At 41.2% G+C, this 27,954-nt stretch overlaps 1 protein-coding gene across 2 annotated transcripts; it reads right to left on the reverse strand.

The window, feature by feature from the left end:
- Nucleotides 1-199: 199 nt before the first annotated feature.
- LOC134013938 (uncharacterized) lies at nt 200-23,345 on the reverse strand. Of its 2 annotated transcripts, XM_062453721.1 has the most exons (4): nt 23,335-23,345; nt 20,606-20,717; nt 2,204-5,686; nt 2,082-2,114 (listed from the first exon to the last, which is right to left on the reverse strand). In XM_062453721.1, coding segments are annotated over exons 2-4 (3,579 nt in total). In that variant the 5' UTR covers nt 20,700-20,717; nt 23,335-23,345; the 3' UTR covers nt 2,082-2,112. The 2 variants fall into 2 exon arrangements, with proteins under 2 accessions (XP_062309704.1, XP_062309705.1); XM_062453720.1 differs by having other exon boundaries at nt 200-5,686.
- Between the last annotated feature and the right edge of the window lie 4,609 nt (nt 23,346-27,954).

Genomic DNA, 27,954 nt, shown 5'->3' on the forward strand with positions numbered 1-27,954 from the left:
ATTTGCATTTTCTTGCAGAAGTGCATCTCTAGTAAATTCTAGTATCGTACATATGTGCCTAGTGTGGTGTTTCTATGCAGTCGGTCATGAGTATTTGAGGGGTGAATTTGCTAGGTAATGCATTGTATTTATTTAACATAATTCTCAGATACAGGAAATAGTTTCTGGAACAGAAGTTTTGTTTTAATAAAAGGCAAACACATGTCAACTACTATTGAGTTGCTTCATTATTGTAAAAGTCTGACCAAATGTCAAAATTTACTTTTGATGAATAGAGGACATCATAAATACACCAAATTAATCATTCAAAACATTTAATGAAATTTCTTATGGGCAATAAGTACAGTTAAGAAAGTAAATGTGAAATTGTTAATCATTTCTTTACTACAATGCTCTCTCTCCATAAACATCATTGTGCATAATCAGATGTGCTTGTATCATGATCATCTTCATAATCTTCTCTTGTTTTTCATGTTCTAGATTATCAACTAATTCTGAAAAGCTTTATTCTTTGCAAATATTACACTTTGTATTTGTACAACATTGTAGCAATTATTAAATAATATATGTTAGCAAATGTAAACTAGTAATGCTTCATGAATGTTACATGTTTAAAATTAATTTCACACAATGACATACATAAATTTAAGTTAGAATTCATCACATGGCATAATGTTGTTGAATTTAAGGTTTGCCATTCTCTCCTTTTACTTACATGTCTTTCCTGTTTCTCTCATATCATGCACACTTCCTGTTTCTCTCAGATCATGCACACTTCCTGTTTCTTTCAGATCATGCACAGTTCTTGTTTCTCTCAGATCTTGCACAGTTCATGTCGAAGTAGCAATTCCATCCATAATTCCAGACTCCTGTTTCATTTTAATTAGTACAACTACTTGGTCTTCAAAACCAGACTTTTGGGTCATCCACTTCAGTGCGACTCAGTGTGCCAGTATAGTCGATGGTAGACTATCACTGTATTTCCATCTTCACTGCAGTCTGTGCATACAGTTTGAGACCTGTTTGATGGGTTTCAGCAGCACACTTTCACTCAAATCAAGTTTATACTGAAGCTCCTCTAGCTCTTCTGTAATGTATTTTACAGGGTCAGATGGCTGAGCAGTTAGGGAGTCGGGCTATTAATCAGAAGGTTGTTGGTTCGATTCCCGGCTGTGTAAAATGACGTGTCCTTGGGCAAGGCACTTCACCCTACTTGCCTCGGGGAGAATGTCCCTGTACTTACTGTAAGTCACTTTGGATAAGAGCGTCTGCTAAATGACTAAATGTACTTGTACTGAGGAGGTTGTGCTTCAGCTTTTTAACAGTCCTCCTCTTCCCCTTTGTTTCATTGGTCCATAAGGCATCCATTTGCTGTGTTCATCACAGCACATGAGAGGATATCTTTGGCCTCAGGAAGGTAATATTCAGAGTGACATGGGAAAAAAAACGTATTGCTGTTTGTGACAAGGCTACTGATTTGACTCAAATAATGGCACATCCAGTTGTGTTTCATTTTCCTTCAAGGTCTTTCCCTCATTTTCCAGGCATTCGATACTTTTAAAGAGCCCAGCTGTGGTCAGACTTGCAATGGCATTGTCTGGCCGCTCATGCTTTTCAAGAACATTCTCGGTCAGAGTCAAGTCTTTGCTCCGTGTTTTGGGATGTGAAAAATTTGCTCAATTACTTAAAAGTGTTGGTCCACACAAATTAGTTCAAATTGTCATCATTATCACCATCATCATTAACTTCAAACAAATTGTCTCTTGTGGCAGGGTACATCTGCTGCCTTTATTGCTTTAACATCTAGAGTAGGATACCAATCATCAAATTTATAAGTGGCACGCCAGCTAGGTATTGTTAGCTGGTTTTACTGATGATTTATTTTTAGCTGAATGTTTGCCAGTTACCATCTAGGGTTAACATTGCCTATAGTCAAAGCATGGAAGACAAAAAAATATTATTTGTTCACATAATCAAAAATATATATTGTGTTTAACCATGTGGCGCTCTTGTGGCAGTACATCTTCTCCGCTTGCAATCTTATGTATAGTTTCCGCTTCCTGTTTCATTTTCTTCAACCCAATGATTCGATCCTCAAACCCAGGCTTTTTCTCCTCCTCCTCTGTTCGGATAAGTATTTCAATGTAATAGAAGGTTGACATAGAACTTGGCTTCAGTGCAATCTCATTGAGTCTCTTCATGCAGTTAGAGGACAGCTTGATCAAATACATCAGTTTCTCCTCAATCACATGAAATCCATTCTCCAATTCCTCAAGCATCTGCTTGGTGTCCATGAATTTTACTTGTGCTTTCATGAAGTTCTCCTTCAGCTCTTGTATGGTCTTTTTCTCCTTCTTTGTCTCATATTTCCACAAGACTTTCTCTCTGAGATGCTGATGGGAAGAGCAGTTATTTGGGCATACCACACACTTCCCACGGTCATCCATCACAGCACATGTGAGGAGATTATCCCCTTCAGGAAGGAAACAACCAGAATGACATGTAAACATACAACTGTTACAGTTTGTTGCAAAGAAGTTCACGTTGTTCCGTTTTGCTGTCAGTACCTCTACTTCCGTCTCAAAGTCCTTATTTTGATCCATCATCGCATTCTCATTCTCCAGGCATTGTTTAAAGCTTTTGATCTCACTGAGCTTGGCAAGCCCAGCTGTGATCTGAGGGGTCAGTCTAGCAGTGGCATTCTCAAGACGTTCACGTTCTTCAAGAACTTTCCTTGTCATTTTGAGATCTTTGCCCTCTGTGCTACCAAGGGCCTTGAAGAACAACTTCATCTGTGTGAAGGTTGTTGACCAGATAATGCTCTTCATAATTTCCTGATTTTCATCATCATCCTCATCTTCATCTGAACTGTCTTCATTAGTGCCTCTGTCCATTTCCTTTTTCTGCACATATAAGGTAGAGTTGTTAAACTTAAAGTGGGTGGGTTGGCCCTTCTTGTTCTTCTGACATGGCAACTCTGCAGCCTTAATTGCCTCTAAAACTGGAATGTTGTCACTGTCAGCAAATGTTACAAGAACCATGATGTTTTCGCCAATATCCTTTCCAAAAATAGACAGAATGGAGTCAAAGATGTATTTCTGGTTGGCACTGAGGCGGGCGAGAGATGCCTGAACGACAAAGCATACAGCATCTATGTGATCAACCCCTAAAGGGCTGCACAGGAAACTTTTCACTTGTTTTGTAATCAGTTTGTCTTGCGCCATTCCTTTGGTGTCTCCAAACCCAGGTGTGTCGATAATTGTAAGTGAGTATGGGATCTGAAAACCTGGTTGGTTATAGAGCTCATAGGATGTGACCAGCGATGTCTGGCTTTCTGCTTGTGTCCGGTTAGTCACCTCATGGATCAGTTTGAAGCGGTACTGGTCTTCCCATTTAACCCCCAGAATGTAATTTATCATCACATTGACAAGAGTTGTTTTTCCTACACCAGTAGATCCCAGAAGTAGTATGACCTTGTTTTGCACATCTTCCACCTTCCTACCAAACATGTATTGCGAGAAATCAACATTCTCTCCATATTTCCTTTCTAACTCTACCTGATATACAAATGGGTTGTCCTTTTCCAGACATTTCGATTGTTGCAGAAAATGTTCACTCTTGCCCTGTGCCGATTTCGTTTTTGGGGGCTTGGTGTCAGGTGCTAATGTAAAAATATTCCTTTCAGGACTTGGCAGACTCTTTCCTGATTTCCCTGTATTCACCAAAACACGGATGCTGTAGGTGGTACTCATCTTCAGTCCTTCCAAAGTGCACTCCCTCGTTGTGGCTTGTACACACTCCCATTGTTTGCTCTTAGCGTCATCTTCCATGTGTTGTCTGTATTGAACATCATAGCTGATGACTGTTACATCTTCTCCAACTGCTGTTGGGATATCCCATGTAATAGTAATGCTCTCAGACGATGAACGTTTCTCCTCTGGTGGACCAGGAGGGCTGCACGGACGTGTTTGGATGAAGTCTGTCGCATCGCTAGCAAGGCTCACTCCAGGTCGACACACTGCCTTACAGCTAAATCGGTACTCTGTATGAGGCTGTAAGCGACTAACAGTAAAATCTGTTACTTTTCCATCAGTGCCTATCTCCTTCCAGTCAGACTCAGACGTCTGGTACAGGATTCGATAAGAATCCACAAAAGGTTCTCCTGTGGCTGGGGGGTGGATTTGCAAGTGGACACGATCATGTTCCTGTCTCAAAAGGGTCGGGCTAGGAGGTGTGGAGGGCAGCAAAAACTGAGAATCAAGAAGTGTCCCTTTCTCATACACATGAATTGAGGAGGCTGTGATGGACTTGTTTGGAACGGATCCTATGCAAAACTCAATGTTTTCTCTGTCTTGGTTGGACTGCTTGAAATCAAGGAACAGGCGAATGCTTTGCCTGGTAAGAGCGGTCACCTCCCCAGAGCGAAACCATTGTTCCTTTCTACAAGCACTTTGGGCCTCATAAGATGTGTCAGACCTATTGGCCTTTGCCTCGTCCTTCAGATAGTTTTCCAAATCCTGTAGATATTCTGTATCCCCACTGAGGGATGAGAACACACAAGCCACTACAAAGTCATTTCTTGGATTGAGGACAACTTTATCCAGTTCACTACTGGATTTAATCACCCTGATTTCTTTCATAATCTCAAGGTAGGATCTGATAACATTCATCTCACGTTCTCTGTCACTCAGATATTCTGTGATTAATGCGGTCTGGAATGGGGATCTCTTTCTGCTGTTCAGGGTAGTCACCAACTCTTGCTCCTCTGCCCCCCCTCCGCGAATAGTGGGAAGTAATTTGCAAAGCTTCTTTTGAAATACCAGTTTGTATTCAGAAATCAGGTCTTTGAATTTCCTAAGCTTGGTTGTAATCTCAGAGAAGTGGATGGCTATCTCCTCTTTCATCAGGTCATGGCACTCAATGTCAGCCTCGTCTATGTCATCAAGGATGCGCTGAGAATGGCGCACCAGACCTACACTTATCTCCCTCACAAGCTGGGCTGCAGTCGAGTCCAGATTTTTGAGGGGATACAGCCACACTGTCATGGGTACAGCTTGTTTCCCGTTTTCTCCCAGCAGCTGTGGAAGCTGTGAGTACACCTTGATCGCATCTTGAAAGCTGACAGGATTATTCTCCAATGCAAAATCACCATGGAATGTACAGTTGAATTTGTCTGCTTGTTGTTGTTCTGTTTCACTCATCTTCAAAGATGCCTCTCCCTTAATAGATACAAGTGGGATTTTTTTGATTGCTACCTCAAGACTTCCTTGTATTTCCTGATGATTTTCATTCGAAGAGACTTCACGATCAAACACAAAGAAGGCATTAGCACCATACAATATTGCAGTCACCACATGTGTGGCAGATCCTTCCTGGAAGACATTGCAGTGTTGGAAATTTCCAACCCCTAAGTGTTCCATTGTAAGCTGCTCAAAACGTGTGGTGGTGCGATACTGAAGAGTGACTCTGGACTGTTGTTTCGATTTTTTCTTGTCATTCAGAAACTCTGCAGACCCTTTTACTTTCACCAACCCACACATAAAGCTTGCCTCAAGTGATGCACACACATTCAGAGCCTCTGCCTTGCTCTCTGTGGAATCTGAGGCAATGATCTTGAACTCAGTGTTTGGTTGTGGTCGGATATTAATGTTCTTCTGCAGCATGTCGCCATCCCAGAGTGTAGTACCTGTGTTTCAGAGCAAAAGTGATAACAGTAAGCTGGTGTCACTCGGTGACATTCATAACTGAGTCAAATTGTTTTAAGGTGAGTTTTAATTTGGTTTCATCCTTATCATGAGAATATGAAAACAATAAATGTATAGACTTGTTTTACTTGTAACAGAGCGCATTCTCACTGTTTCCAGCCTATACATTGTTTTCTTAGCATTTGAAAGTGGAGTAGGTAATCTAATAACATTTTGTTGGTGACATGAAAAAGGCACATATTGCGCATAATGTAAGTTGTTGACGTTGTAATTGTGACTGTGTCATTTATTACAATCTACCTGGGTTAGGTGTGAGATTGACAGAGACTTATCAAACTTTTTGGCATGAGATGAATTTATTTGGATGCTAGCCTGAGACCTGACTAAGGTTGATGACCTTGGGCATCTGGAAAAACTACAAATCTCTGTAAAACAGGGATGACACCAATAAGGTTACAGCCTATGTGGCATCCTTTCAGCGACATTTATGATGAAACATTATGTACTGGAAAGACTGATTGCTGCATCAACCACAAGAGAAACATAAAAATTGTTAATGATCTCAGACTCGCCTCTGACTTAAACCAAGACTCAATCCTCATTCTTCTAGATTTGAGTGCAGCTTTTGACACCACGGACCATTGCACTCAGCGACAGACTCTTATCTAAGACCAAGAAGAGAGAGAACATCACCCCTGTCTTAGCTGAACTGCACTGGCTCCCTGTTTCTTGTAGAATTGATTTTTCCAATTAGGACTTCCTAGACCAAATGTATCCATTCAACATACATACCTTTCTACAAAGGGGGGAGGATCCTACATCCAAGAATTGGAACGAAAGAAAATCGTGGCTAGCAGGCTGTGAAGTGGCTAACGTGGTCTGTATGTCGATATACCACTGTCACTTTTCATAGATTTCACAGTGTGAATGTTAGCTTCTTGCACTGAGTTGTTTTCTATGTGATGACTTATTGGGTGTGCTTTGCCTTCGGCAAGGGCACAACCTTTGTTCTCTCACATATATATGATTTATTATTGGGTGTGCTTTGCCTTTGGCAAGGGCACAACCTTTGTTCTCTCACATTCTGCATACTTATTATTATTGTTGGAATGCTGCTTCAGCATTCCAAGTATTGTTCTTTGAATCTTTATTGTTGGAATGCTGCTTCAGCATTCAACTTCTTCATCTTCTTCTTCTTCTATTTCTTCCGTGACATCTTTCAGCGCCTTCAAATCTTCAGCTACTAAAACAGTTCAGCTATCAAAAGATTCAGCAGTTTCAGCCTATGACTGCTATGCCTTTTCAGCTTTCTACCTCTTATGTTTTAATTAATATAAATCAATATTCATGTTATTTTTTACATGGTTTTCCAATTGAGTTTTTTTTTCCAAATCCTCTCAATCCTCTTAAACTTCTTAAACTTTCAAATCCTTCTTCTTCCTCAATCTTTCAACTACAGCCACCATTTAAACTTTAAAATGTTGACAAAACCCTAAACAATTTTTTTTAAATGTAGCTTTTTGATATCTATTCAACTTTTTTCAATATCACTGATTATGTTTCATGAGTTTTTCAAACCGTTTCTGAGATTTACATGGGTGTGTATGTGAGCCTAGAGTGCTGACTGAAACGCTTAGAGTGGAGGGGAGCTTCGAAATCTTCTTCAAAAAATATTTCTACTTTGCCAGCATTGCCACAATTTTCACTCTTCATGCTTCATTTCTGGATCAATAGATAGCTAATTTCGTGCTGGTTGTAGACAGTTGTCTGTGGAATCCAACAGACTTACACATTTGTTCAGAGCCCCACGAAAGCGAGACAAAGTCCAACTCTCGCCCCATAGAGACCAATGCAAATCTGGTGACAAATTCGTCAGAGAAAGCAGAATTTCTGTTATTCTCTGCCCTCAGCGTGTTAGCAATCATAGCTGCACCTTCACCATGGCAACGACAGACACGCACCACTCAGTCTCTCACACAGGTGATTGGTATTAGCGTATTTGTGGAGACACAAGACAGAGCAATTCAGTCAACTTGTCTCATTAAAAGACTAAGAGCACCGCAACACAACTACTACCACTACTGATACTACTAGTGCTGCTGCTACTACTGCACCTGCTGCTATATTTTATGCCACTACTACTACTAATTCTGCAGATGCTGCTAATATCTCTTTTACTACTATTGCTAATGGAACTGTTTTATTCTACTACGCCACTGAGTGTGTTTATTTGACCATGAGAAACCCGATTACTAGCAATTGTCGGTTTATGCCAATAATACGATTACTCCGTTTACATGTATAATTGGGTGTGCTCAAGCCTTGGTCGAGAGCACAACCTTTGTTCTCTCACATATATATTATTATTGTTTATTTTCGCCCCCCTAAGGATCAGTCAATATTTGGACTACATAGACAACCTAGGTGTCAAAAGTTTCGTATTGGTTGCGATTGCGTTGGTTGTATTTTTATTTACGTTCCGTTGCATGGTTTAAGTAGAAGTTGCGTTTTTGTGGTGAAAAGTGAAGCTAGCGGTGGCTAATTTGCTAGCCACAGTCACTGACAGGCCCGTAAAGAATACCCCCGCACCCCGTTTTTTTTAAATTTTTTATATACAATTTGAATTACATGGGATGTCTTATTGTCTTGTCTGTGTTTCCAGAGTTGATATGAAAATAAAGGAAAGTATATTTAATTGTGCTTTCTTTGTTAGCTAGGTAAGTGACATGACGAAGTAGGTCAGATGGTCACACAGACCGGCGAGCCTGCTACAAATAGGTAGCTAACTGTAGCATAGCGTAGGGAAAATGAAACGCACATTTAAAAGCGGTGCACAAAAGCGGCATTCAAAACAGAAAATTTCTGAATTAAATGCCAAACTTCCCAAAATTACAAATTTATTTTTCGACCAGCCGGTGAAGGATGCACTCATCTGCCAGAAGAGACAGGTATTGTACTGTTTGCTATAGCTAACATTACTGTACCATGTAGCTAACGTTAGCCTATACTTTGGCAGCTGTACTGCTGTCTGTGTTGTACTTCCTAGCGTTAACAGAGCCTCCTTTCCAAGAGCCAGGAAAATTAGCCTTGCTCCTTTATTGACTTCCTATCAAGCTGACAACATTGAAATGGAGTGAAACTACAAAAAAAGTAGAAAAAGTGCTTAATTATAAAATATATTACATAACTGACATTATTAGCAAACATGATAACGTATGCGACAATAGTACTGTGCAGTTGCAGCGATTGCGTTTGACTATTTAAACATACAAAAAACATAATCAAAGTTACAATAAGTCATTGTATTTCAGTTATATACATATTATGATCGTGTAAAACGTACAGTCATTGCTTTCTACAAGATTCACACAACAAAAAAATGGCTCCATTTATGAATTAGCGAACACGCTAATAATAAACCACAACTCCATACTTTCAAGTGTGCCTGATGTAGCCACGGCCATCAAATTATTTCTGACAATACCCGTGACTGTCGCAAGCGCTGAAAGGTCATTTTCCAAGCTGAAACTGATCAAAACATATCTCAGAAGCTCCATGTCACAAGAGAGGCTGTCAGGTCTGGCCATCCTTAGCATAGAAAATGAATGTGCGCGCAGTTTAGATGTAAAGAGTGTGGTAAAAGACTTTGCACACAGATTTGCTAAAAGACGCGCACCTGTGTAGGCTATTCACCTGCAAACCGTTTGAGCGTTTTTTTCTTATTGAATACATTTCCCTCACAAGACAAGCTTGAGTTTTGATATCTTGCATTTATTACACGGCTCTTCAGAATGTTCCAAAAAGTTCAGTTGATCGCGTCGGGGTCCTGTTCGTCCCGTCGGTATTTGTATTACATTATCCGTTACATATGTGGGGGGGGGGGCTCTCAGGCATATTCTGCGGGGGGCCTCATGTGTTTCCGTTACGGGCCTGGACACTGACGTTACTAACGCCACTACGTCACTAACGTCACGAAAACACGCGTGACTACCTGTAGCAGAACATTCGTTTCGCATCTGTTAACTTGGGGGATAGCTAGGCTAACTATAGCTTTACTGCAAGGCAGCTGCAGAAACGCCACAAGCAAAGAGGCCAGGGTGATAACTATTTACTCATTTTACTTTGTGATGTGAAACACAATTGTGAAATGTAATGTACAATATTAGCTGATATTATTAAGGAAGTAGGCCCACATCTACTTTCGGAAACGGTAGTCTACTATTTCACTGAAGCATTAGCATGACATTAGCCTCTGTTGCCCGGGCAACACATACTACAGTGGCTAGCAACATCAGCTAGCCTAGCTAATGTTGCTAGCCAAACTTCACTGAATGTGCCGGAAATGAAAAACGTTTCTTTTGACATAACCTAGTTTAGCCTGTGGCATTGAAGACAGCGACGCACCACACAAGCTTGAGTTTAAATACATTATTTAATGTGACATTACTTACTGCACATGCAAGTCTTGAATTGCTTAAATGTATGATGCTGCCAGTACACCACGGCACGATAGATAGTACTTGAGCTACTAGTAGTACTAGTAGCTTAAGTACTATCTACTAGTACTAGTAGTACTGTGCAACAGTCTATCCCATATAGGGCTAGTTCAATCCAGACTAGCACATATATGCACGTCGTATCTACTGCGTCATCTCAGTTAAACTATCAGGGCTTGGAAATACTGCGACTTGCTAAACACACAGATGCCTGCAAGACCCAGTGAAATGTTATATACAGCTAGCAAACTAACGTTAGGTAGCATCGCTAACGACATTTGCTAACTCAACTTCGGTAGGCAAGCTGGCCAGTGCAAGTAACAGTTGACGCTGTGTGCTTAAAGATCCTGTAAAGTAAATTCCATGTTTTGCTTCTAAGCACATTATATACGTGTGAAATGAGTTCCTGAAAGCATGTGCAAAGCGCTAAAACTTTGTCACACTGAAATGTGGAGTTAAACCAAAGAACAGTTTCTCTTCCGTTTTCAGATCAGGTTTTAATGGGCGGAGCCAAAAAATGCCCTATCTACGTCATTCCGCCCTATCTACGTCAGGGGGGTATTCGTCGTAGCTTGCTAAGCGGTTTAGCGAGCTAATTTTCAGGCTAAGATAAAAAAACGCCCCTCTTTTTGGTTTGTGGAAGCAACTTTCGCTAAATCACCATAGTAACATATCAATTAGCACTAACCTGCTCCAGAGCAGGCTAACGTAAGTGTAGCTGGATAAGCTTGCCACACCCCCGGAAAATAACATGGCAGCTCCCTTTTTGAGAGACCCAGTTGACCAAGTAGCTATATTTTAGTTCGATTAGCTTTCCATACCAATAGAGTTCTTCGCGATTGCCAAGATCCTTTATTTCACACGGATGAGTTCTTGTTTGAGCGATATCGATTCAGCGGACAAGGACTCGCAAGGATTTGCAAGACCTTCTCGGGCCGTACATTGCAAATATCACACGCCGCAGCAAGCTTTATGCTTTATTATGAGCTTATGCTGCTGTATGTGAATATGTAACGCTATGTTTTAGGAAATGTCTCGTCTTATCTGTTGTGCCTGTGCTTTTCATATGTTTCACTGTGGGAGAGTGGGAAACGTCATATCGATTCCTTTTTATGTCTTGACATGTGAAGAAATTGACAATAAACTTTAACTGTGCTTCAGACTCTGCATAGCCTTGAGATTTTTTGACATTGGCAAAGCCGCAGCATGCGTTGCTGTAAGAAAAGTGTACTTGGCGCTTAACCAGCTGATGAATCAATTCATCATATTCCCTGGCCATGTCCCAGTCAATGAAATCAAAGAGGGATTTACACATAGGCCTACATGCATATACACATATATAGTACATGATATAAGCGCAGTAGCCTACATATATCCTCATAAGTGTCTATGAATTTGTATCAATTAGATACTCTTTGGCCTTGTTTTTATCTAGCCTACTTATTCTGAAAGAGTTGAGATCATTATTTTCGCTTGCAAGATCTCATTCGATTATTAATTTCCATTCAGCCTACTGCCAGCAGGCACATTTAAAGAAATGTGATCTGATTGGGGTAATGAGGCACTTAAGATGAGCCAATTGATTTGATTCACATGACGTCACTGTAGCTTTGCGCCGCCATCTTACCTACCTACTCGGCCTTAGAAATGCCTGCAATATGCCTGCTTTTTCCCTGTTTCGGTGAAGTTCATCTCGGTGAATTCTGCTCAGATCGAGGTGGACAGCCTTTAAGAGAGAACGCGATTCCCCATTGATCTGTCGCATCAGAATTTTGATTTGGGTCACAAAAGTCTTGCAATTTGAGTGAGAATGCGTCGCCCGCATAGTAGTAGGCGGCAACCATGCCTTGGTCCCCCGGTTTTGACGTTAGCCTCAGAGTCAGACTCGGGCGCTCACTGGCAGTGTTCACAATGTTGTATTTCACTCCATTCTACACCACAAACGTCAGGGAGGACTGCTTTTGGTAGATACGAGCCTACCGAAGATAGCCAGAATATTGGATTTCTTTAACCGAGCCTGTTTCATTCGTCATTTGCCTGAGAAAGCGACCTCCGTTAGCCAGGCTAGTTTTGACCGTTTCACTAGGTCAGGCTATTTAAAGGTTTCAGACAAATGACTTTTGTGCATAGAACATAAGTGCCTCAAAGTGCCTCAAAATTTCAAGCCCTGCATCTGACATTAAAGAATATTGTCAAGATTAATGACAGCTAGCCGTGAGCTTAAGTGGCACTAAGATGAGTGCTAGCTAGCTCTTAGCCAATTAGCTAACAACTCGCTACCAAGTCAGAGTAAACTACGACCAAAAACATACATTTGATTTCTTTCAAATAATAAATAACTTTCCCATGATTAAATATAAGTCCTTGGTGGCCATGTGCCACACTTTCACGTCATTCACCCATCCAGCCACAGCATACTGATAAACATCCCTACTCTTGAAAGACTTCAAGCAATCTCCACTGTATGGGGAGGGTTATGTACAAGGTAAGTGTTTATAGCTAGCTCTGTCATGGAAAGCCAATTGGGACAAGCCTGGGGCAGATAATAAGGAACCAAAGAAAACTGGGGGTAACAAATAGGCTAAGGATCGGAGCTTCAAATTGATTTTTTTCCGACATATCTCTGTCTCACTGTCTCATTGAAATCGGCAGTGTGGGCGGCCATACTGGGCGAGATTGGTAGTGCATATGGCGGCGGTCTGTTTGGAAGTGACGTAAGTGGCATCTATGAATACATTTCCCCAAAACTTTCGCATTTATAGCTTATCGGCAATTTTTTGCCAAGCTGCTTGTCTTGCTCTGGCAGCGGCGGTGTTTGACTTAGCCATGATAATATGCTTATTGTCTTCGTAGAGACAGACTCATTATAATAGTTTGCTCGGATGGCGAGAATAGCCTATCACCGCTCTCTCTTTCGTCTTTTCCACCATCATACCGTTAGAAAATCACGGTTTTGGTGATCGACCTTTCCTGCCTTTTGAAGTAGGACGTGCACGTGCAATTTCCCTGATAAGTTTAGCCTGATTGAAATTAACCACATGATTTGAATGCGGATCAGCCTTTTTTTGAACCGATATGGAACCGATGTTTGCTGTTCTCACTCATCTCGCTAATGTTAACGGCTAAAGGGACAATTGATTAACTTAGCTTCAACCCTTACAACGAACGGGGCCCAGATCACTGAATGGCTCCTCCTGCTGTACTGTTATTGTAGCCTACATCAGCTAGCTAGCTAGCTTCAGGATGTCTCCCACCACCCGCAACTGCATCTTCCCTGGATGCAAGAACTCCAGCTGCGCTGCAATGCCATTTAAGTTCACTATTGATAATGAAAGGAAAAATAGGTGGATAGATTTTGTGAAGAGCCACGCTCATGGAAAGCTTCGGATAAACTCCAACAGCCGCCTCTGCACTGACTATTTCACGGTGGACAGTTTTAACATGGACTAGACAGACGGGGTTCACCAACACACGGCTTCTCTTGTGGAGCCGTACCGAGCATCGCCCCTCCGGTCGTTCATCCTCCGTTCTCACCTGGACCATCCACCGCCGCCAGCAGTTCATCACTCAGTTCTGTGTGCTTGTTATAATTATACTAGATAACATTTCCAGAGGTATCTCTGCTATGAGTTAGTGCAAACCGCTAAATTGATATTAGGCTACTCGGTGTATAATGATGGTATTTTGGTGAAATGGTAGCTAATGTGTTAGAAGTAGCCTAGTTGGAGAGCTCTAGAGTCTCTGGTGTCCATTTTTACTGTTACAGCTCAGGGGAACATTTAATTTATATGCATCTGTATGTTTCACTCATTGAACAAATACATTCTAATTCTATACGGTTTTGTTCGGCTTGACATAGCGTCCATTATCTGGGTCGGAGGTAGGCACTAGGCAGCGAGGGGCGGAGCTTCAGCTCCTTCAGGCGACACGCCCCCCCAGTCTCAAGCAGAGAAGACTTCTGATTTTGTGGCAAAAGTGAAGCGCCGGCGTCGCCTGCAGCCGCTGCAGCCAGGTTGACTTTAAGCAGCCAATGGCATTCTCAGCTTCAAGTCAGCCAACTGCAGACGGCTGTCGGCGCCGCCGGCACTGCATGAAGTCGAACACATCTATTAGCCTCTGTTGCCCTGGCGACACATACGACAGCGGTCTGTGATGCATCTGTTTTCAATCGTTAAAATAAACATTCCTCACAAATACATTTTCGTTGTAGGATTTATTGGGTGTGCTCAAGCCTTCGGCGAGAGCACAACCTTTGTTCTCTCACATATATATTTATTATTGTTTATTTTCGCCCCCCTAAAACTCAGTCAATATTTGGCCTACATAGACAATCTAGGTGTCAAAAGTTTAGTCTTGGTAGCGATTGAGTTGCTTCTATTGGGATTTACGTTCCGTTGCATGGTTTAGGCTCAAGTTAAGTTTTTGTGGCGAAAAGTGAAGCTAATGGTGGCTAATTTGCTAGCCACAGTCACTGACGTTACTAACGTCACTAAAACACGCGTGACTACCTGTAGCAGAACAGTCATTTCGCATCTGTTAACTTGGGGGATAGCTAGGCTAACTATAGCTTTACTGCAAGGCAGCTGCAGAAACGCCACAGGTAAAGAGGCCAGGGTGATAACTATTTAGTCATTTTACTTTGTGATGTGAAACACAATTGTGAAATGTAACGTACAATATTAGCTGATATTATTAAGGAAGTAAGCCCACATCTACTTTCGGAAACGGTAGTCTACTATTTCAATGAAGTATTAGCATCATGACATTAGCCTCTGTTGCCCGGGCAACACATACTACAGTGGTCTATGATGCATCTGTTTTCAATCGTTAAAATAAACATTCCTCACAAAACCATTTCGTTGTAGGATTTATTATGACATTACATTACAAGTAAACGATTTGTTGGTGACATTATCATTACCTGTGGTTTCAAACCAGTGTTGCTCACTGCAATGCTGTAGCCTAGGCGAGACACACTACAAAAACATCTACACAGCTGTTTAGGAAGTCAAACGGCGACAGAACATGTTCGGCACTCCCCTTACTTAAATCAAGTCTTTCAATAGGTGAAACTATCTGACTACTAACCTGAACTTCATTTCCACAGGCTAAACTTTGTCAATCTGTTCAAGAAAATAATTAATAAAAATTAATAATTAATTTCAGCCTAAACCGTACAACGGAACGTTAAATCGAATTCAACCAACGCAATCGCTACCAAGACGAACACAGCAGTAGTCTAGTACTGTACTGTAGTAGAATTTACCGGGGCAGCTTCTCCACACAGGGCTATATCGCATTTTGCGATCGCTAGCAGTGAGCTTTTTTATGAATGAGCGATTTTCCACTAAATAAATGTCAAGCTTATTTACGTTTTTGGGGGCATATTTTCAGTTAGCAGATGGTACTGTTTGAATCGCGATTCCATTTTCTACTGCCGGTAACGTCGTAGAATAATCTTCAAAGGGGGTTCTTTATTCATGAATGAATGCAATATGAGTAGGCTACATGCCTGCAATATCACGAGAAGGGAAAACTTAAAAGGACGTTTAAGTCATAGAGATTAGGTCAATGTTTACACCGGTCTGCCAAATGTATTCGTTGATTCAGCTATGAGGCTGCCTCTTGCAGGGGAAATGAGAAGACATATTTCATTCTACACTTCACTCATATTTTGAGTAGTAAATAATCAATCAGAAAACAAAAGAATACGCTCACACGTCGAATTGATAGGCTCCCAATTTGATAGGAGCTCTGAAAAAGAGCAGTTCTGAGCATCAAAAAAAGATGCTTTTAAATATATGTAATCTTTATAAATTATAAGTAGGCCCTATGCATTTTTATATAAAATATACCAAATATCAGTTGTAAAAATGTCATAAAAAACGGACCCCTGTGCAACTGACGCAAGCAAGCAAGCACACCCTACAATTTCCCCAGAAATTGTACCCTCTCTAGTTATGACATTAGAATACAAGTAAACGATTTATTGGTGAAATTATCATTACCTGTGGTTTCAAACCAATGTAGCTCACTGCAACGCTAGTATGCCAGACAGTCTCGCTGTCTAAACTTAATGTCAAAAGAAACATTGTCATTTCCGGTGCTTTGAAACAATCCCTTCACTCAGTAAAGTTTGGCTAGCCACAGCAACTAGCTTGCTCGTAGCAAACTTCTTTTGAATTAACCATTTCCCCCTAAATAGATATCAAGCTTATTTACGTTTTTGGGGGCATATTTTCAGTTAGCAGATGGTACTGTTTGAATCGCGATTCCATCTGAAATACTGCCGGTGACAACTTTGTTACAGTAACTTGTTTCAAAGTGGGTTCTTAATGAATTAAGCTATGTAATATGAGTAGGCTAAATGCTTGAAAAATGTCACTAGAAGGGAAAAGCGTAAGGGGACGGACCCACCTGCAACCGACACAAGAAAGCACACCCTACAATTTCCCCAGAAATTGTACCCTCTCTAGTTTTGTTTTTGTAAGCCAATACTTCCAAGATCAGTCAATAAATATAGTTGGTTTTGACTTATGTTGCCCCCTTCTTTATGTTGTTACTGGACATATCATGTGTCCTGTTAAGTTATGTTGCATGGTACAACATTTGAGACATGTGGATAATGAAAATGTGGGATCATTTAATGTGTAGCCACATCATGTTTGCTTATGAAGGCTCCTGGAAGCAACTTTCTTCCATAGCTTACCACCTGTAACTTAGCCTGACGTTGTCATACTCATAATTCTAGTCAGAATATGAGTCTGAAAACTCTCCGTTGGGCTGTGACTACGGGGCGTGTTTCTACCGAACTCGTAAAACAAATGCCTCTTCGCTCAATTGGATAGACTTACAACCAATCAGAGCAACGTAATATGTTGTTTGTTGAAAACGAATTCAACCCAAGGGCTCTTTCGTGACGTTGTTGATTACGTTACTGTTGATCATCTGTCCATCATCGTATAAAGCCCGCCCTGGCAATTTCATTGGTCCGCCCAGATTTGGGTTTTCTGTAGTTGTCCACAATACGAGACCCTCCAGACCCAACTTCCCGACCACATTTTTTTGTGGGCGGGGAGAAGTTGGGCTGGCAGCCAGGCTACCTGTAACTAGCTACTGTATGTAAATATTTCTGTTGTGTGAAAAAAGGTATTGCTGTATGTGTTAATCAGCTAACAACAAATTGATACAATGGTCTTGCTTAATGTACCTACTGAATGGGTCGCCTTAATCATTATCAAAAAGATTGCCCCCCCTGAGAATTTTTTCAGGAGCCGCCACAGCCGCCCATGTATATCAAACAAGCAAGTCCTGTGAACATCTTTAAAAAAGAGCTGAAAACATACCTGTATGAGAAGGCCTTTAATAAATGTGTTCTATGTTTATTTCTTCACATCTGTTCTACATTCTATTGCTGCTATTGTATTTATTTGTTCTTAAAATCCTGCACTTATACACGTTTGTACTATTCACACAGTATTATTTGTGTTGTATGTGTTGTTGTATTTATCTCTCTCTACCATTTAGTTTTTTCTACGTTTCTACCCAGTTCTTAATCTCTGCTGTTTTACTTATTTACGGTCTGGTGGCCTTCCCACCTGCCTGTGGAAGCTCTTCCATGGCCCTCTCTGTACTTGGGACCAAAGTCTCGTACTACTCCAGATTTGTTCTACTTTCTCAGTTACTCTCAGTACTTTTTTGTCTGCTTGTATTTATTTCTGTATTTTGTTCTGTGTTTTCTGTGTTTAAATTTTTTGCACTTCTGTTCCCATTTTTTCTCTATTCTTGTTTCTGTTTTTTTTCTGTATTTATTCCTGGGTTTGTTGCAATTAATTCTTGTTTTGAAAATGCAAATACAGTTTATTATTTTTGTTAACATTATTATTATTATCATCATCATTAATCCTAACGCTACGGCTACACCAAGCGCGGAAATTCTGCCGTGCGGAAATAGAACGTTCACGGAGCGGATCTTTTATTTAACCGGCTACACTGGACGCGTTGAAGATGAATCAGTATTGCTGTCTTTGTTTATTTTATAAACACTGTCAACTATCTTACTTACTATTTAACACTTGAATCTATCTACTTACTATCACTGTTGTATCTTCAAATAGGAAAGCAACGTTAAAATCGTTAGAAAGTTAAAATTTCCATGGGAAAAGCTCTCGAGGGTTTGGGAAATAATAGGATTTATTGCTTCCTTCATTATTTACAGCAAAATGTATAATAATTTTTATAGATTTATTACAAGACTATGTAAAAAGGGCCACGCAAACCTCGCAGAAAATAATAAAAATAGAAGCCTGTCTATTTCTCAATTGTCCGTGCGGAAATTGTCGGCGCGGAAATTCAGTTTCCGCGTCTCTCATTGTTTACAACGGATTAGAACTGAGTCCACACCGCGTCCGCAAGGCAGAATTTCCGCATTTGGTGTAGCCACGGCGTAACACAGCCAATCAAGAAAGAATATTAATTCTGGGTAGGGATGCTCCGATCTGATCGGTGCCAATCCATATCGGCCAATATTCCCAATATTGGTTTTGATTGGCGTTCTCAAAACGGCCGATCAAACACGACCGATCAGAAGACATAAAATCTGCAAGAACTACTATCAAAGACGTTTCAATAAAACGTTAGATAGGCATTTCAAGCCGCCAGTGGTAAGAAATGATTCTTTAACCTTTAGATGCGTGAGTTCTAAATATTTCCGACGCTTCCACCAGAGTTATTTTTCCAAAACTTTTTTTTTTTTTAGCTTCCTTTACCTAGCAACCTAGCATAATACTCGTAGCAATGCTACTACCTGCTAGTGTTACCTGTTAGCCTCCTAACAAGTAACACTACCACTAGCCTCCTTTGAAGCCATACTATAGCGTTTGTCATAGTTTTTGTCTATCGGAAAATAGTCGGTTGGAATTTTCAGAATCGCACATGTGCGACATTACTCTGTGAGACCCGCATTCGAATGAAAACAGTCACGGACAGCCACTGCTTTTTGGAAGGCCAATAAAGATCACTTTCCTGCTCTTGCACAAGCAGCATGAGTCTTCCTCTCCGCACCTTGTACAAGTGTAGATAGCGAACAACTTTTCAGCACAGCAGGACATATTTTAGATGAGAAGAGGTTGACTCCTAAAAATGCTGATATGCTTATATTTATCAAGGCAAATCTGCCAGTGATGCTGCTTAATCAGAAGTAAGGTTTGAATACTCTAGTATGCCCCCTCTCCGAGTGAGTGAGTGCGTGCGTGAAGTGAGTGAAGTGAGAGAGTGAATGAAGTATGTGAGAGTGAGTGAGACACTATACAGATAGATATACATGTTTTGTTTTTTTGTTTAATTGCTGACTTCCTGTGCACCTTCAATCTTTATTCTGTATGTTATCTCCTCCTAAATGCAGACTAATCGACTTGAAACTGACTGACTTGAAACATATTGGATATTTGGCTATAGCCTGTTTATGTTGCAGTTAAGTTTGTATTATTATTTTTCCACAGGAAAGCTACTGTATCAGCTCCAAGTTCTCTTGAGAGCATCTAGAGAGTGGAATGTTGCACATGTGATTCTATTGTTGTGATTTTTATTTAAATATTAATATTTTTATTATTATTTTAATATTTATTATTATTTACACATTTTATAGTAAGCGAGAGAGCTTCAACACTGGAATGTTGCACGTTCGCTGCAATAGAACGGATGGTTGTCAATTCAGGGGGTCAGATGGCTGAGCAGTTAGGGAGTCGACACCGTGATCGGTGATCGGTGTGATCGGTGATCGGCACCAAAAAACCTGATCGGAGCATCTCTAATTCTGGGGTATACTTTCTACCAGGGTGTAACCTCTTATAATTAGGTTCAAATAATCTACTGTAGGTACTCTATTATGATCTTGGGTACATCTCGATTCAGTCCTGACTGCAGTTCCTATGTTGTGCCTCAGCAGATAGTGAATATGGGTTTGAGCACTGATAAGAGCCCTGACGTGGTAGACAATGGGTCACTGGTCAAGACTAACATATTTCACGTTACTACTGCGTTACTAATGTGAGAATGACGCCAGCTCGAGTCAACTCGATAGTCTATTATGCAATGAAAATTACACATTCTGTAAACACAGGAGGGCATGAGTAGGCAGAGTGTTAACATGCTGGTAGTATGGTGACAAGACTGTAGAGTTATACGCCAACACAAAGTCTTGAAGTGTTTTAGGGAAACCGCTACATCGCATGGTTTTGTTTCTTTAGCATGCTAAATAAAAGCCACTGCTTTGTAAAATTATCTCAGATTACAACTCTATTCAAAGTTGTAAATAACAAAACAGTCCTTAACATAGATTGTATAAATAATCAACTTCATCTGTACTAAAAAAACATCTGTTGTAAAAAAGAAAAATAGGTGTACCTGGGATCAGGACATCTTTCCTGCAGTCATACAGCATTCCCAGTTGGAATGGGCGGCCCAGCCCTGCAAGCTCGATGGTCTCAGACACAGACATCTCTCTCCTTGATGCTAACTTGAAACAGATAACAAAATGTTGCAGAACACATCATAAAAACCCTATACAGTAATTGCTGTGATTAGTACAAATTAGCTCATGAATGTGTTAAATGTAATATGTCTTGCTAGAACTGTACAGCTAACAGCAAAATGTGTTGAACTGTTTACTTTATAAGCCTGTAATTTAAAGTATGTATATGATGCATACAGTTTTTGTAATGTATTCACCTTCATATTCTATGAAGGCCCAAAAGTGAAGTGGCCCACCGGGAACTCTCCCGATTACCCACCCCGGCCCTGGTGCAATATTGGTTGGAGATATAGAAGGGGGCGCAAAAACAAACTGCCCAGCAGGTTTTTTTTTTTTTGCTGGGCGCATTTTTTTGCGCCCCCCTCTGAGTGACGCCCTAGGCGACCGCCTATACCGCCTGTAGGAAAGACCGCCCCTGTATGAGATAGTTTAGGCTGGAAGTACTCCAGTGATAACTAAACTCAGCCTGACAATCAGTACACACAGCCTTAGTTTTATCAACCGAGCCGTCTCGCAACTTTTTGAAATGGAACTTTCCCATCTAAAAGCCCTCTCTCCATCATTCAGCTACCGTCGGCAGTCGAAGTCATGTGACGACAGGTGATTCCCGGGGTCAAAAAGAAATCTGCGTTAAGGGCATTATTTTTTTGGGTCGCGTTAAAGTGAGATTGCGTTAACGCGTTATCAACCTTGAACTCGCCTAGAACCCAGTCACGCCTGGGGTCTCCTGTTTCCTAGGTTCATGTACGGAGATCACACCTCTAAGTTTTCTAGCAACTTGCTCGGGAATCAGGCTACACCAAATCAACTACGGTATTGCAGGAAGTATTTACTAGCATTTCCTTATTGGCATCAAGGTTTGTTCTCCCTTATTCCCTTGTACCCGGCTATAACTTGTACTTATCCACAGGAAACCTAGAGCTTCCTCTAACAGTCTTTAACAATTCCTAACACCTTATTAGGGCTTCTAGTTGTTTCTTCATGCAAACAGTTTCGTTTGTTCAGTTACGGTTTTCTAACACCTTGTGAGAATTTTCTGTCTAAAATGCACGTTCTATTTGTCAGGGGTGTTAAACTGTCAAAGGCCGCGTTTCCCAGATTCGTTAAGAAGCTCTTAACCCTAACAGTGCGTTCACACTGCAGCGACGCGATGCGAGCGACAACATGTTTTCCATTTATTTTCTATGGAGCCAGGCGAATTGATTGCGTGGTGCATTGTGGGTAGCGTCAAGCTTCTTAAGGCCGATATATGCTTCTGCGTTTTTCGAAAAACGGACACATCTTCTCAGAGGAACGCCCTCTACAAGCTCTCCGTCAGCCCTCGGAGCCCCTGAGAGCTCGACGTGCACCTCCTGAATTTTCTAACTATCCGTTGTGAGCGACGGAGAGCTACGGAGACCCCCTTGGCTGTGATTGGTCAGTATTAAGAACCGCTTGCGTCAGGGGCGGGGGCGCCATGATAAACAGGACGAACAGAATCCTTTGACCGCCATTGCTGTAAGTTTTAATTCATATTTCAGCTAAACAGTACATGTAAATCAGCATCTGAATTAAAATGTGACGAGAAATGGGCAGTGTAGTTGCTGAAAATGTGCGTATTTTATTGATGAAACGGCTAATTTGCTCCGACTTCTCGATAACCTGGGTAAATAAACACTCCACAACGACTTACAAAAAAACGTTGCGCCACCTACTCTTCTGGCGGTGAATTGTTTTCAGCACCCACAGCCTACGGAGAACCATAAACGAAGTCTATCCGTGCGTATCCGTGCGCCCGCCCATCCGTAAACGGAGACGCAGAAGCATATTGCGGCCTTTAGCGTTAAGAGCTTGTTAACGAATCTGGGAAACGCGGCCAAAGGCAGTACATCATGTGTCAGAAACAAGCTGTTTTTAACATATCTTATCTAAATACACATAAGCAAGCACTTTCTAACACATCCTATGCAAATACACATATTATTTGGTAAGTATTTCCATCAATTATTTCTCCAAGGTTAATTCAAATGAAGGATTCTTAAGAATCCTTCGACAGTTACATTTACAGTTTCAAATAAACAATTTTACAATACACGTCTTTAAAGGCCATTTCCTCTAAATTCCTTTTTCTCAAACTTTGTGCCAGAAGTATCCACTTCAGTAATGGTAAAGGTTTTTGAATAGGGTTTTTTTTTATAGATCCTTCATAGTCTAACATTATGTTCTTATTTAATTTAAATGTATTTAGCTGTTGACTCAGTGATAAAAGACATCCCAAATTTCCTCTGTAAAAACCCTGGACTCTACTATGTCAACCAAGTACATTTTGAACCTGGCTCAGATTTCTGTTCAGAAACGTATGCAAATAAATGCATATTTAATGAGATGGTGCCTCACTCGCTGATTATTTAAAAGTTAAAAAATAAAACTCCAATATGAAAATTAATTGTCAAACTTTAAGTAATTTACTCGGGAAGTATCATGGTGAGTTCTATCAGTACTTTTTAACCATATTTACCTTTAGCATCTGGCCACAAATATACATATTTGTATTCCAATTTCACTCATTCAGTAAGAAAAATAAAGACATTAGAAAAAAGAAAGTTGAGAAAGTGTCACTTACTGTGCTTTGGATACAAGTAGACTGGTGCTGAATGATGGTAACATACACAGTATATATAACACACTATTAACCACACCTCTTATACCTAACTTCACATCTCATTGGTCTTGGCACACAGGTTTCACAGGGGGGTATTCCAGAATGCAGGTTATGCAACATAACCGGGTAAGTTAACCCACCAGCTGATTCCCAATGTTGCAGCAACCTACTGGCAATGTTGCTACAACGCTGGGTGTCAGCTGGGTAATTAACTTACCCGGGTATATCACGGAACCTGCTTTCTGTAATACCCCCCAGGTCAGCCTAAGGTGTGTTTACATTATGCTATGTTTACATTGACGTTTGTGTTTTTTACTTTGTGCTATGAGGTGCAAAAAAATTGTATCTTGTATTTGTGTCTTGTATTTTCTGTACAAAGCATTGGAAACCAAATCCCTGTTGTCTATATATAGGCTAAACCAGGGGTTTTCAAAGTGTGAGGCCCGCCTCCCCTGGGGGGCGCCAAAGAGTTTCAGGGGAGGCATGAAAAAAGCAGTAGATGAATGGAATTGAATAAATACATATTGTCATTATTCGATCAGCGTCACAATAGCCTGCCGCGGCCATTTTGTTGTCATAGAAAGCCCCCACCCCCCACGTAGCTAGACAGCAGTTGGCAGCAGATTTGAGTCACTAGTACGCGATGGCTTCAATAAATGACATTAGATATGCGGATAAATTACGTTTGGTTGGAGGAGTGGATCCGTACGAAATTGATGTTGAAGATATGAGTAAAGACCCATTACATTTACCATTGATTGAATATGGTGACATTTACAAAAAAAACATCATCCACCTCATTGCAAGCAGCAATGAGGTGGCCAAACCGGTAAAGCAGGTAAAATGAACAAAAAACATTTTAGACATTCTCAGAACAGGGTTCTGAGTAAATGCAGCTTTTAATCCATCAAAGATGAGATACGACCCAACTTCCTGTTTGCCGGCTTTGCCGCAGATTTTGATTGGCTGTACCGATCAAACCGTTTCGAAAATCAAAAATAATTTTGATAGTTTGTGTGAGGATTGCCATGAGAATCAGAATCAGAATTGGTTTTTATTCGCCATGAAAGTTTGCACAGACAAGGAATTTACTTTGGCAGGAGAGCCTACCTAGGCAGCCATTTTCGGCGCCAACTAGAAAGTTACAGCATAACATGAGGAGAGAGGAGGAGAGAAAAAGGCAACACCCAGACAATGCTCCTAGAGGAGTAAAGTGTGGGAACAGACAAAAACCTCAGCACATAAGCACAACAACATTTACAAAAACACGTGACTTGCAACGGGGAGTGGGGGGGGGGGTAGACAAGCAGCATCTGGACCTGCAGCCATGGTAGGCGCTGGACACAGACCCGCCAGCCACCCTGGGGAAACAAGCAGGCGAAGGCGTTGGATGGGGGTGGGGGGGTGGTGATATCTGTAGTAGGTGAAAGTTAATGTGTGAGTACAGGGCTCCAGACTAACTTTTTCCCTTGGTTGCACTGGTGCGCCTAACTTTTTTATTTAGGTGCACCAGCACAAAATTTAGGTGCACCCAAATTTTTCCTTGCATCGCCACAATTTCAAGGTCACCTTTTTATCACGCTCCATATACATTCATATATATTATGTAAATGATCTTAAACAAGAATAAGGTGTAGGTAAATATTGGTTTTATTTGACGCACAATTAAACTGTATATACAAATATTTTAAGTGCTTCACTGAGCTGCCAAACTAAAACATTGCAAGCAAAATAAAACATTTTAAAATAGAAAGAGCTACTGTTTAAAAGTGCTTCCCTGAACTGAGACCTAACATTTCATGGCTCAAAGTCTTATAGCGGGTCCCCCCTTGCTGTCGCATGCCCTTCAGATGGCCAACACCTGTAATTTGGCTTTCTTGCCCTTTGGTCTTGGCTAAACCAGCTTGCCACACTCTCCCTAGCATCAACATCCTAGCTCCATGGGTTAGCTCCATGGCTCAGCTCCGTAACTCAGGGGTGGGCAATTAATTTTGACAAGGTGCCACATGAGAAACCTGAAATGTGTTGGAGGGCCGCATCAACGATAACTTGAACTTAATTCTGCTCACTATTCATTTCCCCCCATTGTAAAAAGCAGTAAAGTATATATTTTGATTAGCTGCTACTGGTTATCAGAAGAATAAGGATATTCTGTAAATATTTATATAAATATTTTACATGTTGGTCAACTATGAAAAGACTATCGAAGTAACAGTAAAAACTAAAATAATCATTACATTGGTGTTTCATTTTATTTGTAACTAGTTAATCTTCACCAACACTGAAAAGTTGTTTTGCAGTATGTTAAAGATACGCAATTGATCAACTTTATACAAAAAGCAATACTTTTTTGCAGTTCATTTTGTTATGTGAGAGGAATCCAGTGGGCTTGAACAGGTGCATCGAAATCTGGCTGAATGTCTGAGGTGGATATGCGAAGGACAGCTGACAGGTGATGATCCGAGTGTGCAATTTAACTAGCAAACCATCAAGCCCGCGCCCACTGAATCAGTCAAGTTCTTATTATGTCCGCGTTAGTTTTTTTGTTGAGTCCCTTCAACACAGCGACCTGTTCTCCAAAACTAAGAACACAGCTTTGAGTTTGACCTCAGTAAACAGATACTTAGAAGTCCATGTCTTGTTAAAAACTCTACATTCTGTATCAACCTTTAGTTTTTCATTTTCGAGGGCTAACCACCTAACTCTCCTGTCGGTGAGGTTGCGCAAGCGCACATATGTAAATTGCCTGATCACTAGTGTTTCAGGAGTACATATTTACAACTGCCCAACACATTTATTTATTTTTAATTTTTGATTTACCTCACGCGGGCCGGATTGGAACAGCCTGTGGGCCGGTTGTGGCCCGCGGGCCGTACAATGCCCAGGTCTGCCATAACTGATTCTCTGGTGCTCAGGTCGTAATTTCAATCACACAGCACGGAGCAGTGTAGGCCTACAGGAATATCTGGACCACAGCCAATCAGAGGCAAAGACCCGCCCCATCTCTGTCTGATTAGTTTAGACCAAGATATGATCCAACCATGAGTGCGAGTTCCGTCAAAGAAGAAACAAACGCTTCGTTCCTGGAGAGGCAGCGGATGCGAGGAGGTTAGGTGCACCGGTGCGACCTAGTAAAAAATTTTGTCGCATCCGTACAAATTTTGGTCGCATATGCGACCAAATTGGTCGCACTCTAGAGCCCTGGAGTAGGTCTGGGTTGGCGCCCTCGACCTAGGCCACAATCAGTACGATTCTCCCTATTCAAATTGTGTTGGCCAGGAGACATCCTTGGTCATGACCCGGGCAGAGACCAAACCACAGATGTCGGTGGGGGAGGGGGGGGGGGGGGGGAAGGGAGGAGCAAGATAGTCTCGCTTCAGCGCTCTTCAGGGGAGTTGTTTTCCAGCAACGGTCTTGGCCAAGGCCTGTGCTGGTTACGGGGCCGAAAGTGGATAAGATTGGGGTAGTTGTTTTGACGAGTAGCCGCGACTCAATTTTAACGTCCACCCTTCAGGAAGGTCTCCATGTCCTCCATCTTCCTTTGCAGAGCCGCAAACTTATCCCTGTTGTAATCAATGCTGCGTTGTAATATGAAGATGTCTTCAACGTCCTCCACGGAAAGCGCCGCTAGACACACATGCCAATTCTCCCACGCGTCCATCGTGTAACCAGCTGCGAACGTCCCGTCCGGACAGTTGGGTTCCCCCGAACCCGAGCTTCTCTTCGAGAAGATGGTGTCAATAGCATTGAGAGACCAGCTAATTAATTCCATGCTTCTAGTTTCGGAGAGTGATGATGAGAGAGTATCTTGAGACAAGACAAGACACAGCCAAGCAGGGAAGGTCAGGGAGGGGAGGAGAGAAAAATGCGACCGCCTTCGTCGAAAGCCAAAGTAGTATGACTATATACAGCTAGACTACAGGTAGCTAGCGACTGCGTTGTACCTAGGGATGAGTATTGATAAGATATTAACAATTCTGATTCCATCAATTCCTGATTATCGATTCGATTCTCTTATTGATTCTCTTATTGATTCTTATTGGGCAAGGGTGGGAAAAAGAGCACAAACAGGTTAATTTACATACATTTTCTATATAATGTTCTATAATGATACACACCATATACAGTATGTATACATACACATTTACATTTTGGCGTTGCTCTTCTTCTACACTTCTATTTGACCTTGGCTGAAAATGGAAGATTCTATAGCTAAGCTATGTCAGTTATAGCTACGCTAGCTTAGCTATAGAATCTTCCATTTTCAGCCAAGGTGAAATCATATAATATGACAGTGTCGCTCAGTTTAGCTAATATTGGGTTAACACGACAACGCGAACGTTTGCTGATAACACACGCCCTCCGATAATTAACGTGAAGTGATCAATAATGGGAGACGAATGTCGGAGCAAAAATTTATGCTTCAAACGACGGGACAGAAGATAACTTGATCGACTACACACAATAAAGGCAAATTGCTTCACATAGTGACAAGTGGTTGTGATCACTTTTGAGGAGTTTAGCTCACCTTTATGAAGCGCGAACGTTAGCTGCGCTGCTGCGTGCATCGAACACATGACA

This window comes from Osmerus eperlanus, chromosome 27 (assembly GCF_963692335.1).
Source record: "Osmerus eperlanus chromosome 27, fOsmEpe2.1, whole genome shotgun sequence".
NCBI classification, from domain to species: domain Eukaryota; kingdom Metazoa; phylum Chordata; class Actinopteri; order Osmeriformes; family Osmeridae; genus Osmerus; species Osmerus eperlanus.